Here is a 14,477-nt window from a genome sequence, read left to right as displayed (position 1 = left end):
TCCTTATTCAATGTCTTCTTCTTCTGTTAGTGTCATGTCAGGTCCCTCCGACATCGAGTATCACTTGAGAGTAATTGTCCTTGTCTTGAGCAGCTCTAAACAGCTCCTCGAAGGTCCTGATCCCCGTCCAATCCAATATATTTAATGTCTACTAAGTGTAATCTAGTCATTGTCTTGAATCAGTTTTTTTAATGAAATTAAAACACTTGTGTTGATGATTGACCACGTGGTGTACCACCGGGTGTACCCGGGCAACACCTTCGAGTAGCGAAAAAGTGAGCAATGCCGAGTATCAGACGGTGGAAAACAACCCAATACATAAAGAGGCCTAGCGGGAGCCTGAGGAAATAAATCCCCTGCACAGGGTGACTACAAACAGCATCAATTTTCCATGTCAGGAGTCCATGGAGAAATTAGACTCTCGGGTCCAGTCTCGTCAGGCAGTCCACATCCTCCGGGGTCCCCTCATGGATATTTCGAAGGTCTCCACCAAACCTTTGACTCGGCAGTCCTACGCTATGTTTCTTATGGTCTGCTCAGCTCCACACTCACTAAGAATAACTCACTGTACACTATTGCCTTCTCATTTTCATAAAATTATTTATAATCCTCCATTGAAATAAGCCTGTACAGTTTCCTGTCTCATCATGATAGTTGTCCCGGGAAATGAGGTCACATAGCCAGATTCCTGAATTTCCTGTACATACATTCATACAAAACAAAAACATACAATGTAAGTATAACACATGGATGATTCGTGAATGCTTGGATTTCAATGCTCTGTTCAGATAATTTGATTGAGTGAGGATAGACATTTGTACTATATGTGGTCCAGGGGACACCTAATTTATTCGTCTTGCCGAATAAATTAGTCTTGTCTTTAAGACTTTAAGTCTTGACTTAATTTTTTTTGCAGACATAACATTTTTGGTTGGGTGTTTAGATACAGATATATCTTGACAAGATGACAAAGATGTTACTTATGTTTTTTGATGAACAGGATGTCAATCTTACTCTGCAACCCTCCTCCTCTGGCATCCGGGCTTGGGACCGGCAATGGCGGAGTTAAAAGCTCTTATTTTTAAATAAAATATTAAATATGGATAAAAATTTGTTTTTTTCAAGTGACAATAGAGACAATAGGTAGACATTTTTAAATACATATACAGTGAAATCTCTATCTATCGTTCCTCGAATAATCGTTTTCTCGGATGTATCGTTTATTTCTTCTACCCCAAATTAATTTCATACAAAAATAGATTGCATTGATCGTTTCTGTCAACCATTTTACCGCATCGACGACAATATTTCAACGTGAAACAATAAACGACATTCGACAACAATATTCGACAACATTTCAATATTTCAAAGGGATACAGACTATCAAAAGCTTGTGTGATGGATATAGAAAAAGAGGTCTGAAGATCTTTGGATTCTGTTCAACTTTGTATATATGTTTTTAAAATAAATACATTTATTTACATATAAAACTTGTATTCTTAAAATTTCAACATACTAATGGTTATGCAGATTGGAAGGACGGTATTTTTACTTGATCGTTTATCCTTGTGTATTGACTTCTTTATCCCGCATTCATAGTTTATTTCAATAGGTCCCTTTAAAACCAATAGATAGAGGTTTCACTGTATATATAAAAATGTGAACACTATTTTTTATTCGAAGTTTACACTATAAAATGTATGATCAAAAAGTGATTCTTTTTAGATCTATAGGCACTTGTGCCCACATCATGGATGTCAGAGAGTGTTTTTGACTTGAAATAACATGAAATTTTAATAACTTGTTCATGAAGAGTAAGCCCGCTCACATTTAGGAAAAAGCTATAAAACTTACAAAGGTGAAGACTAAGCCTAAACCTAAGCGGTATTGCATAAGCTGTAGTAACAATTCAGAGTCACTTGGACATTGGGTAGTTGAAAAAAAAACGCATTAACCATAATGCGTTATTTAATTACTTAAAAATTAACTAAGTAATAGTAAAAATCACATCTGGGCGTTCAGTCATCGACAGAATGGTAAATATTACACGGTGCTTATACACTTTACAGGGATCACTCAAGCCAGCCGATGATTGATCCCATAAATTCTCTTCTCATCGTCTGACATATCTTCTATGAAGTTTTCGATGGAGTAAAAAGATCCTTCCTAAAAAGACAGTACAAAGTATGATTTATTCAAGCATCCAAGCATACTAGGGACTGCCTTATTCAAGAAGGATCTGAAGTTCAATGAAGACCCTGAATTGGAAAAGGTTATGTACACATATGCATTTTATTTTTAACACCAATGTGCAACAGTCATCACTGCCACGGCAATTTTCAGAATGGCGGTCTAAAAAGCCAATTTCATTTAATCATATTACATTATTAAAAACTCTAATTATAGTACATAATTTTATTTTCTGTTCATTTATTAATAAAATTCCTGTTCATGTAAGCCAGCATTGATTTTTTTGTTCTTTTCCCATGCGCCATCTATCCATATTAGCTACGCCAACAAAGAACTCATATTTGTTGTTAACAAATGGATGTTGCGAAGAAGCGAGGCACGCATCTTGAAATATGCCAGAAAAGTTGTCTTAATATTCAACTTTTCCTAACACATTTCCACGACGAATGTCTCAGTCAATGCTGAAGCGTTGACTCTGTAGAACATGATAGTTTCTTCGTAAATGTCATGAGTTCTCTGTGTGACACGGCACCTGTCTTTTCTTTTGGGTTGTCCACATAACTTCTCTTTGGTGTTTCCTTGCTTGCCTTCAATCTTCTCCTGTATTATATTTGTCATCTTGTCAAAGGATATATCCTATCACCTTCTTTGTCTTCAATAAGATTCTTTTGTCCCTTAGAACCTTTTCTTATAACGAATTCATTTGTTAGTATTTCTGTTCAGCAAACCTGTTGTTCTATTCTTCTCCGTTAGGTACCACATTTCAAACGCTTCCGATTAGTCTATTGCTTTTTGTCAGTGTCTACGTTTCATATCAGACAGGTTTTATCAATTTTCAATAATTGATTTTTCATACACTTCGTGGTAATATCCATAATTGTTTTATTTAACATGTTTTGATGTTATTTTTTGACATCTCATCAAAGATGAAGAAGAATATGGAAGTCTGGGCATTTACGGGGCTTACGACCGTCATAGGCTGGTTTAAGTGATCACTTTACACACGTGTAACATTCACCAATTCTACCCATTATTGACAACCACACTACTCAAATTCTTGGAAGTTTTATATATATGAACCAATTTAGAAACCTTGTTCATGAATCACTAGAACTTCACTAGAGACATCTATTGGTGAGATGTAAAGAAGCTTTTTATTAAGCAGAAACTCTTATATTAGTATGTGAGATCCGAATCCTGGATTATAATCACACACATGAGAAACGCCAGAAAATACCATTTTCATTTTTATTATTAAGCTTATAATTTGACCAGATAATTTATTTACAACATTTTAATAAAAAGCTTCTTTACATCTCACCAATAGATGTCTCTAGTGAAGTTCTAGTGATTCATGAACAAGGTTTCTAAATTGGTTCATATATATAGAACTTCCAAGAATTTGAGTAGTGTGGTTGTCAATAATGGGTAGAATTGGTGAATGTTACACGTATGTAAAGTGATCACTTAAACCAGCCTATGACGGTCGTAAGCCCCGTAAATGCCCAGACTTCCATATTCTTCTTCATCTTTGATGAGATGTCAAAAAATAATATGAAAATAACTCCTGTAATTGGAGATAATCCAGATTTTGTGAACAAGTATTTGGACACACTCAAAATGTTGTAAATGTTTTGATGTATTAACATCATTATGGTGTTGAGTGCATTGAAACACACGCCTCAATAGATTTTATAGAATAGTGGTTTTTACCAATTACTTTGTTTTATTTTCACATGACCATTAAGTTTTATAACATATTGTAACCACACATTAAAAAGTATATTGTCCTGGGTGTCAATTCCAAAGAGAAGTTAAGGTATCAATTATGTAGTGAAGAAAGTAATTTTTAATATTATAGATTGTAGTAAAATAATTTAATAACTTCACTGCAGGGGTAGACAGAAAGAATAGAATGCTACACTACTCTGTCCTTGTAAACATTCTTCGCCTCTTCCTCATACATACCTGCCGATTATTCCAACTTCTGACCCAACCACTTTCAAGTACTTGACTTACCTGATCATGCCAAGTTTTTCTCGGTCTCTTCCCCTGCTTCTTTTTTCAACTACATTCACCTCATCAATTTGTTTTACAGTTCATTCCTCACTCACTCCTTCCACATGTCCAAACCATCTCAACCTACCTTTCTTAATTTTATTGGTAATGCTTATTATCCTTGTCTATATTATGCCATATTATCATGCCTTGCATTCTTTCCTTATTTCACCATTCGAACATCTATCATACAATCAACATTTTAATCAAGTTAATATTTGAAATATTGATCATCCCAAGATTTCCTCGATATTTGAAAAGACCTTCTTGTATCACCATGGTAGATTCTGGAAATGGAGTTAAAAACCAAATAGATAGAGGGAGTACCCCACCACATTCCCGAAGCAGTTACAGGAGCTGATGGCTCCGGAATCAGCTTCGCGCTTGCAAGCTGATACATAAGGTTTTCAGCCAAAATTTGCTTACTCCCTCTATCTTTTCATTTTTTTATTATTATATGTACGAGTATATATTTTAATGAATATCTTTAGGCTAGTACAATATTTTATTGAAATACTTATATAATCCAATAATAAAAACACTTCTTAATAGAATACAGACAAAAGTGTAATAGAATTTAAAACTAAAGTTTTTTTAAAATTGACATTAACGAGTAAATTGTCTCAAATTCAATTTTAAATTCATACCCTTCACTTCTAATCTTAACATTTTTTACCATATCGCTCACTCCTTTCAAAAACGTCACAAATCAAAAAACTTGATTTTTCAGGAGAACGTTTTTAAAGTTTAAAAATATAACACAATGTATTAAAAATAAATATCAAGCCACTTATTGAACTTTTTACTGTGTAACAGATCTTTTTAGGTAAAACCTGAATGTTTTTTCTCCATCTGAAAAACATTTATTATATTTTAAAAAAATAGTTAAACAATACCTTTTCTTCAAAATGCAAAAACAACACTTTCTGCACTGTAGCGGGTAAACATTAATTTAAAATATGCCTCTTTTGCTGGGATATGGTACATTTTCTGGGCATTACGAAAACATGCACAACTGAAAATTGACGATTTTTGATATATGACGGAGTGAGCGATATATTTAAGCAATACAATATTTTATAATTTACAAAATAATCTAATTATAATTGGTGTATTTCATTCTTATTATAACTTAATTATTTTTATTATAACTTAATTAAAATATTGACTAGTTTGGAAGCAAACAGGTGTTCTTCTTCAAGACAAATAATTTATGAAAACTGGTTCATTTATTAAAAAATAATTAATGGATTTGAAATTTATTTTATTTTTTAATAAAGTACTTAATAAATTATTAAGGAGATGGAAACATAGTAAATTTTCTTGTAAAGAAACATAAAGTCATGTAAAACCATGATTTGAGAGTAATTGTCCTTGTTTTGGGCAGGTCTAAACAGTGCCTCTACGGTTCTCATCCCCGTCCAATCTCTTATATTCCGGGCCAGGAGATTTGTCTTCTGCCCTACATATAACCTCTGAACCTTGTAATTTCAAACTGTTCTTATTCATGTTGTTCATCTTGTCTGCATATATATTCCCTTATTTAATGGTGTATTCTTTATAAGTCCAAGATATATATTTTTTATGATGTAAATAAATTTTGTGGAAAAAAATTATACACTCCGCTTACTCTTACATTCTGGCATTTCATCATGTACATTGAACAATTTGGGGTACATAACTTTTAAAACCTCTTGTCAATTCTGTCAGAAAGTAAATGTTCCCGGTTTTCTTCTTTATTTACCATATAGAAGTCAGTTAAATTTATCTACATTTGACGACACACGTTTCCGATAGCCTCCAATTGTTTGCTCTGATGTAAATGACTCGAATAAACACGGCTACAGAATAACGAACAACTTGACAATAAAATCACAAAGCTTGTACATCACACTGTTTCCGCGTTTATAAGTTCGAGTACTTTATTTAGCATATTATATAATACTACAAAAATACAAGAAACACTTAATGACCCCTCTGATTTAAATACTTATATAATTCACAATTGAGTTCTTACAATTTGTATACAATCTAAAGCTATGGTATATTCATTATCTTCTGCATAATTCACAATTTATCTTAATATACAAATAAAACATAAAACTTAAAACATATAGTACAAAAATAATTGTAATCTTTGAAAAATCACCAATAAGTTATTATAACTTTTTTTTCAATTAAAAAATTACAAATACAAATAATTTTTCCGTGTTTTATTGATACTTTTTGTAGAAATTTGAAAAATCAATTGCCGCACCCAAAGGGTTAAAAAAATAATGCTTATTTTTTGCCGCGAAACCCTAAAAAACATCAAAAGTTTTCCAATATTCGTCAAAGGAGTTTTTTTAATTAACTATCAATTAAAAGAATTTCTCTCGAGTTGTTTACCGAAATTGTGAATTTAAAAATATGTCTACCTCAGGATCACGTTGCAAAAAATGTGCTTTTTAAATTTTTCTTAAAAAATATTAATAAAGCACGTTGCGAAAAATGTGCCATCGAAAAAATAAACTACGAAATTGATTTGTAACAACGAAATATGTATAAATGGGGGCGCTCGGCTCTTTTGTTAAGCACTTTTAAGGATTGGACCTTTGAACATTTTATCGTTTTTACATTTTGAAGAACATAATGAAGTTCTGCTACCGACCCTAATGTGTGTAAAGTGTGGAGTTGGTATTCTATAAGCTCTACAGAGTAAGCTAAACTGGCAGCGTACAACGGAGTCCGGGTGCCAAGCCTTATATGTACGGAACTGAGCCATGAAGTTAGCAAAAGAAGGATGAAAGTAGACAGAACACTCCGATGAATGTTCGGAAAAACGATGGATGTTCGAATAGTAAAATAAGGTAAAAAATGTAAGGCTGAGATATAAGCATTATCGATAAAATTAAGAAAGGTATGTTGAGACGGTTTGGACCTAAAGTATTTGATTCTAAAATAATTAAAAAACTACTTTTTTCATACAGCTTATTGTGTCAACCATATTCTTGGCCGGGAAGCTCATCTTTGTGGCATTTTCTCAATACACAACGATAATTAGTTGTGTTTTTAATAATTTATACATAACTCCATACTTTCAAATTAAGGTAATGTATATTATACTCATTATAAATTGTCTAATTTATTATACTGCCAGCTATGCAATATTTAATATCATATTATTTGAATCTACCGTATATGCGCATATCTTTTTCGATTAAATGTTACTTAATTTATTAGGTAATACTATTAAAAGCATCAATAAAGCACAATTCGTGTAAATTTCGAGAACTGGATGTACATTTGTGAGAACATTGAGAACCGAAGGTATATTAGTGGGAATCTTGAGAACCAATGATTTGTTTGAGAACTAAAGGTTTATTTGTGGAATTCTGAAAACCGAAAGTAAATTTGTGAGAATATTAAAAATCAAAACTATGTTAAACCTATTGAAAACCGGAGACATTAACACTTATTACGTGGATATAAAGCGGGGTTTTTCTAATTAATTTCTCGCTTCTAGTTAGCCTATAGGTGGATTATTTATAAGAAAGTGAGCAATTTAAGAGTATTACAGTGATGCCTCGCATAACGAACTTTTTGTTCGTTCATTACGCGACTCACACAACGAACCTCGCTTCACACAACGGAGTGTATTGTAGTTCATCTTGCCGCTCGAATGCTCCAAGGTCGCACGCAGCAATGGATGCACTTGTACGAACATTAAGCTGACAACTGAAGACCTACGAGCACTTTTAGTCCGGCAACGTGATGAAGCTCAAAGGGATACTTCATCTAACAACGAGGAGGTGCAATCAAGTCAACCTATCTCAACTGGACAACAAGGATATCCTGGACAAATGGGTTCAGGAGTTTACCAATGACACCCTTACTTATTTCCGGCAGGTGTTCAAGAAAAGGGAGAAGTGACAACCGTGGAAAGGTTTTTTAAGGAGCCAGCAACCAATAATTTGATTATCCTTTGAGGATGGAACAAGAGGATTTGACTTTGCAAGCCTCGATAGACTCTCTTTAATCTGAGTCTGACTAAAAAATAAAAGAAAATACCAGAGTATCTTTTCTTTATTTTACTGTACCGTATTTTTTTTAAATGCATTGTTCTGTGAAAACGAGATTCACATAACGAATTTGCTCCTGGAACGAATTAAGTACGGGCGGGAGGCATCTCTATATTTAAGAAATACATATAAGTATATATATATTAGTTTAATGCCTTAATTATCTATCCTTAAGCATAGTAATAATTGACAAGTATCATATTCACACTCAAGAACACATTTTAGTTATAATATCTCTACAACCACTACCAAACACCTCTACACATTTTAATATTTTTGTTGATTTTCTATTAATCATGTGTGCTATAAATATATGATAAGAAAAGGTGTTTATTACTTGATTAAAAAGCAAAACTAAGTAAAAAATTTACTCTCAAATTACAAATACATACATCTGAGCTCACATAAAACATTGTTATTTGCCCTAAACATGGCAATTCAGTGTTAAACATGTCTGGTTTTGAAACATTTCATGGTGTTCCTACGTTGAGCTATGGAGTTCGAGTGTAGATTTCACTTATATGCAGTTTTTGAATTATGGAGTCCATAAGTTGAAATACGGAGTTTGCACTTTGAATTATAGAGTTTACGAGTTGAACGAGGAATTACGTAATTCACATATTGATATAAATCAACCAATTAACCGAGATCTCCATGTCCTTATGGAGATCTCGGAAAATTGGTCTCCTGATCTCGGTTAGATTATACATGTTGAATTTGCAGAGTTAAATCATAAGGTTTACTAGTTACATTTTGGAGTCCACTAGTTGAATTACGGAGTTTGCACTTCGAATTATCGAAATAACGAGATTGATAAAAAAAGTTCTTACGTAGAATGGAATGCACTGTTTGAATTATGCCTTGAGTTCAAAATTATGGAGTTCACAAGTTGAATTTTAGAGTTCACTAGTTTCGGAGTTTTTACGTTGAATTATGGAGTTCATGAATTCATGAATTTATTAAAAAACATTAAGTTGTTGAATAATGAAGTTTCCGAGTTGTCTTATAGGGTCCACAAATTGAATTACTGAGTTTGCACTTTGAATTACGAAGATCTTGAGTTCATAAGTTGAATAATGTTGTTTTTACGTATAATTACGGAGTTCACATTTTGATTTATGCAGTTATTGAGTTGAATTATATACTTCACAAACTAAATTATAGAGATCGTGCGATGAGTTATTGAGGTCAAGGTATGGAGTTCTAGAGTTGAATTATTCGGTGCACAACGTGAATTTTGGAGTTGTTGAAGAGATTGCGTGTTTGATCTGCCACATATTTAGTCAAGAAATCAGTTAGATAGATTTTTGGGTGATTTTTTTAAATATGGTAAAATAAGTCATTTGGTGACATTGTGTATACATTTTACGTGTCGGGTTCAAACGATTTAAAAAGTCTTCGGTAGTTTTTTGACTATCATCGGTTTGCTGTTGATATATTTGATCATCAGATGGCGTTCGCCAGCTTTGACCCTTTGATGAAATACTTTCTTCAGCTTGAACAGATTGGCTCGCTGCATATGAGTGAGATCTGTGAATATCTTTATATTCGAACTGGCCAAAATACGCTTTTTATTCTTCAGGATCACGCGCACGTGGGATTTGTCCGCCAGGATCACTCTTATCAACCTCGATTTGGGAGGAGCCAAGGGGCCCATTCGGCGGGCGTTGATGTCGGCGGGCTCCACGATGACGCCGAAGAGAGAGAATAACTTGCAGACCCTTTGAGTGTCCTCGACGTTCTTGTCCTGTGGAGTGGTCGCCGCGCTTTCCTCCATGTTTTTTATCATCAAGTTGTTGTGGCGGATCCTTCTCTCCTCCAGCTCGTCCACTGCGTCAGAGATTTGCGTCTCCATGGCCTGGGACCTGTGGGCCAGGAGCTCTCGCTCGCTCTCAGCTATGATCAGAGCCGTCTCGTCGATCGCGTTGGCGATCTCGGTGCTGATGGGAAGTAACTTGGCTATTTGGACCGTTGTAAACTTATTTCGCGGATCGAATATGACGTTGGTTAGATCTTGAATGGTACTCTTGGTTCTGAGGATGTGCGACACTGAACTGTTATAAATATTATCTAAAAAGGCCATGTTTTTTTAACGACCACTTTTCTCGTGTGCTTCGGTTCTGAAAATCACAATTTAAATAAATTACTAACTTATACTGCCCTCTGAAAGCGTAAACTTTACCAAAGTACTGCTATCTAACTCAATTTCAAACCCTGCAAGGCTTTATTTTCGACTGTTTTTTCACAAAGCAAATTAGTATTATTTTCATTAAAAAATATACAACTAATTATCCGAATGTTTACTGTGCCAATATCGATCAAGTTTTACTTTTTTAGTTCTTGTGAATTTGATTTACACAAAAAAAGGAAAATTATACTCTTCAGCAATATGTTTTTATTGTTTTGTGAACAACTTCTTAAAAAGAAAAAAGACATTGCTTGGTTTTGAAGTTGACCAATTGGGTTATCAAATAAATAAATATTACAATATTTAAAAAGGAGTTATTTCATATTTTTTCCAAGGAATAACCCACAAGCGTATTTTAGGAGCTTGCCTGTAGATAGGAGAGCAAGGACAGGGAAGGTAGGTATGAAAAATACATCACAAACACCCAGATTAATTGAAAATTCACATTTAAAAAAACATTTTGGGAACCCTAGACACCAATGTCGCAGTCAAACGTCTACCCCCCATGATCTAATTTAAACATTGTGAAATAATAATTGAGGTCATTAGGGCATAATAGCGCATAGAGTATTTGCATTGGATAGATGCTATTGTATCGTGATTGCTTATAATCAAATAAAGAGGTTTTTCCCTCTTTATTTAACGAGGTTGTAATTCCAAAGCACCTACCAGTCCAGGAAAAAACGTTGTTCAAAAAATACACCAATTTATATGATTGGACCTCCCTAATTGGAGTTCGACAGACTTCCACTTATCGCCCTTCAAGGTAACCCTGAAGGACGCAGACCCCCAGGCAGACCTCCGAAAAGATGGAAAGACAGCTGGGAGTCAACATCCCAAGAGCGACATGCGGAGGCACAAACAGATCCCTAGGATCTACAAAAAGAAGAAGAAGGAGGTCGAACCCAATGTCATTTGAAATATAAGTGCAAAAGTAATGTTGAAGTCATCCACACAGTTAGAATGTCAACTTCGTAATGAAGATAACTTTAATTTGTATATTTTTTCCGGTGCCATTATTTTCTTACTGATCGATAATCGATTACAAAATACTAAAAAGTTCGTAGTTAAAAATAAAAATTCTGAAGTAAAGTTAAAGTTATCTTCACTAGGTAGTTTTCTGTGACTTTTTTACCATAATTCTAGACCAGGTTGTTGCATATTAAATGTCGAATTTTCAGTCAGTCGTTTAGTGTTGCTATTGCGAAAAGACGTGTTTACTTGAAGTTTTGATAGAATAGGTAAGTACCATGTACTTTATAACTTTCCTTTTTTCAAGAATATCGAAATATCTATTATTTCTCTTTTGCAAAAATAGCATATTCGGGCCAAATTTCATTTCAATTAAAAAATAAATAACGTACAGAGCAATTGTTTTTACGTTAGGGTATTTTATGAGCTCATACGAAATCCGACATTTCAGGTGCAACAACCTAATAATATACATCTTTAACGTTTTATTCGCTATAATTCAAGTCGTCAATTTCCATATTATATTTCGATAAACGTAAATAAGTATATTTTTAACGATAAAGGGATCAAGATATAAACCCTTTGGCATAATGCTAACCGCTAATGGCATAAAGTAAAAGATTTTATTCACTGGAGTTGAAAAACCCTTGTTAATTTTATATGTGACGCTAAAAAACAAACGCGGTCATCTCCAGTCACTGAATTTTTAGTTAATGTGACTCCTTCTGTTACTTCTCTCAAAACTCAGCTAAAATAAAACCATCGCTTCGTTTTCAAGTTCAATAAACGAAAAATCAATATTATGTCCCAAATGTCCATCGAGATTTTATATAGAAAATGGCTCGAGCCGTTTGAACCAACCTGTGATTTTTTTAAAGGTGGCTTATATTTCCTCACGTTATCAAAAAAGTTATCGCAAAATCTCTAAGATTTCGTAATTTGTGAAACAAAGGAAGGGGGATCTAATCTAAATCTAACAATCTAATTGGGGGATCGAAATATTTGAATTTTAATTCGATAACTTTGATATTAAAAGAGCTACTTACTCCATATTTTTGTAATCTTAAAAATAATGCGGAAAATTTTACCTTTTTCATATTTATATTTTCAAATCGTTAAATGTTTCAAAATATTGTTTTTGATAAAAAACGCAATCAGTCTGCGAGTGATATGTTATTTCTTTCATTCTAATAAATGTGGTACTACGAGAAGGCGAGACAACTAAACTAGTCGGCATTCAGTCGCTGCCTGACGGCGAATTGGATCAGACGTGCCGCCTGTGACTCAGTTGGCAGTGGTGTTGGTACTTGCTTACTACGATTTCCATACAAATATGAAATATGGGTCTTTTGGTGCCCCCTTTCGGATCGTGAGTAATTTTCGGATGCTCAGTACGGGAAAGGATATAACTGTTTATTTTAGCAGAGCCCGGTTCGTCAACCAATTGTCCAAAACAAACCTGGGCAAATTCAGGCAATACGAAACATGACCTTCACCAACATAAAAATGTAAATGGATTTCTTTTAGGATTTGAATTATTAATCACTGCTAAAGATTATTGACACATAATTCTATCTCAATGAATAATATGAATTAACGACATAATTTTTATTTAAATTATAATGGAGAAAATTAAGTTTGTTTTTTAGCGTCACATTTATTTATTTCATCATTATTTAAAAATATTGGAATATTTGAATAATTGATTTACTAGTATGTAAGTAGATTTACAACAAAAAATATGAAATATATTGAAAACATTTTATTTGGAAATCATAAACAAAACGTCATCTGTATTGCCATAGAATAACACAAATGGGGTAAATGACGTTCTATGTGTAATCATAGTGCCAAAATAGTTTGGCAAAATTTTTGTTATGATATAACCGTGTCTGTTATTTACAGAATACATTTTATTTGTACTAACTCGCTTTTAATGTTATAGTGCTTTAATTATTTTTCATAGTTTCATCCCTTTTACTCGCGTAAGATATATTTCTCACTTGAATTCATAAAGAGACCATACTCTTTTTATCTTTAGATCGACGTGAATACTAAAACATATCTGGTTTTATATTTCAAATGATAAAAGCAAACATAGACATATTTTTATATCGTGCCATGGATTTCATGAAATTATAGAGACCTTAGCACGGTATAAATTTTGACATATGCAGCAGTGGTGGACATTATTCATACGGTTTTAACAAAAATGTATTCTGTAATTAACAGACAGCTTAAATATGTGTTCATACGTAACTTCCATATTCGGAGATATTTAATGATAATTACTTTAATATAATATTTGAATACTTACTCTTTTTTATTAAATAAAATACTTAGCCTTTCAGATGTCTGTTAGGTCTGCATCGTCAGTTTACAGTTGGGGGTCGTATGAAATAAAACCGATTTTCATGTATTACAAGATTTTTCTCAAACCTGTTTTTAATCCATTTCATTTCATCCAAAAAATGACTAAAACAATGAAAAAAGGTTTTATTTCAGTAAACGATTCATATCCATCATTGATTTGGGGCAGCCAAAATAAACACAGATACATAGACAATACTCACCTTATGTTTCTGTTGCTGCATTCATTACAACCGCCCAGCCATAGACGAAAAATATTATATATTCTGCTTACCATAGACATGTGTCTGGTAGCTAATTTTCAAATGTGGACAAATTCACGATCGTAAAAATGCGACTACTTTATTATGCCTTCAAAGAGGTAAATCAAAAAGAACTGCCCTGAAAAGAAATATATTTTTGCATCATTCTTTTTCATCATTAATCGGGGTACTCTTCAAGAAACTCAGAATTAAAATTTAATAGAGTAGTTGCAATTATTAAAATAGATTTATCCACTTTTGGATTTTAGCTCCCGCTATATCTTTTTTTTTAACTTTAACCATAGACATCAAAGAATTAATTCGGATTATGTTTTTATTGGCTCATCTGTTCTCTCATACAAATAATTACATTGTAATTTTGTATAATTTATATAT

The 14,477-nt window shown here is 33.2% G+C and overlaps 1 protein-coding gene across 1 annotated transcript; it reads right to left on the bottom strand.

The window, feature by feature from the left end:
• Nucleotides 1-8,746: 8,746 nt before the first annotated feature.
• LOC148310790 (uncharacterized) lies at nt 8,747-13,844 on the bottom strand. The gene is made up of 2 exons (XM_088257853.1): nt 13,787-13,844; nt 8,747-10,429 (listed from the first exon to the last, which is right to left on the bottom strand). The coding sequence occupies exon 2, from the start codon at nt 10,390-10,392 to the stop codon at nt 9,697-9,699; it is 696 nt and encodes a 231-aa protein (XP_088113979.1). The 5' UTR covers nt 10,393-10,429; nt 13,787-13,844; the 3' UTR covers nt 8,747-9,696.
• Nucleotides 13,845-14,477: the final 633 nt, after the last annotated feature.

Source organism: Brachycentrus maculatus, unplaced genomic scaffold (assembly GCF_059751285.1).
Source record: "Brachycentrus maculatus isolate JH-2025_06_01 unplaced genomic scaffold, ASM5975128v1 h1tg000087l, whole genome shotgun sequence".
Taxonomy (NCBI): Eukaryota; Metazoa; Arthropoda; class Insecta; order Trichoptera; family Brachycentridae; genus Brachycentrus; species Brachycentrus maculatus.
This window is presented reverse-complemented; position numbering and strand designations above follow the sequence as displayed.

What these genes read in the sequence shown, in the direction of transcription:
- LOC148310790 (XM_088257853.1), bottom strand. Translation starts at nt 10,392, where the DNA reads ATGGCCTTTTTAGATAATATTTATAACAGTTCAGTGTCGCACATCCTC.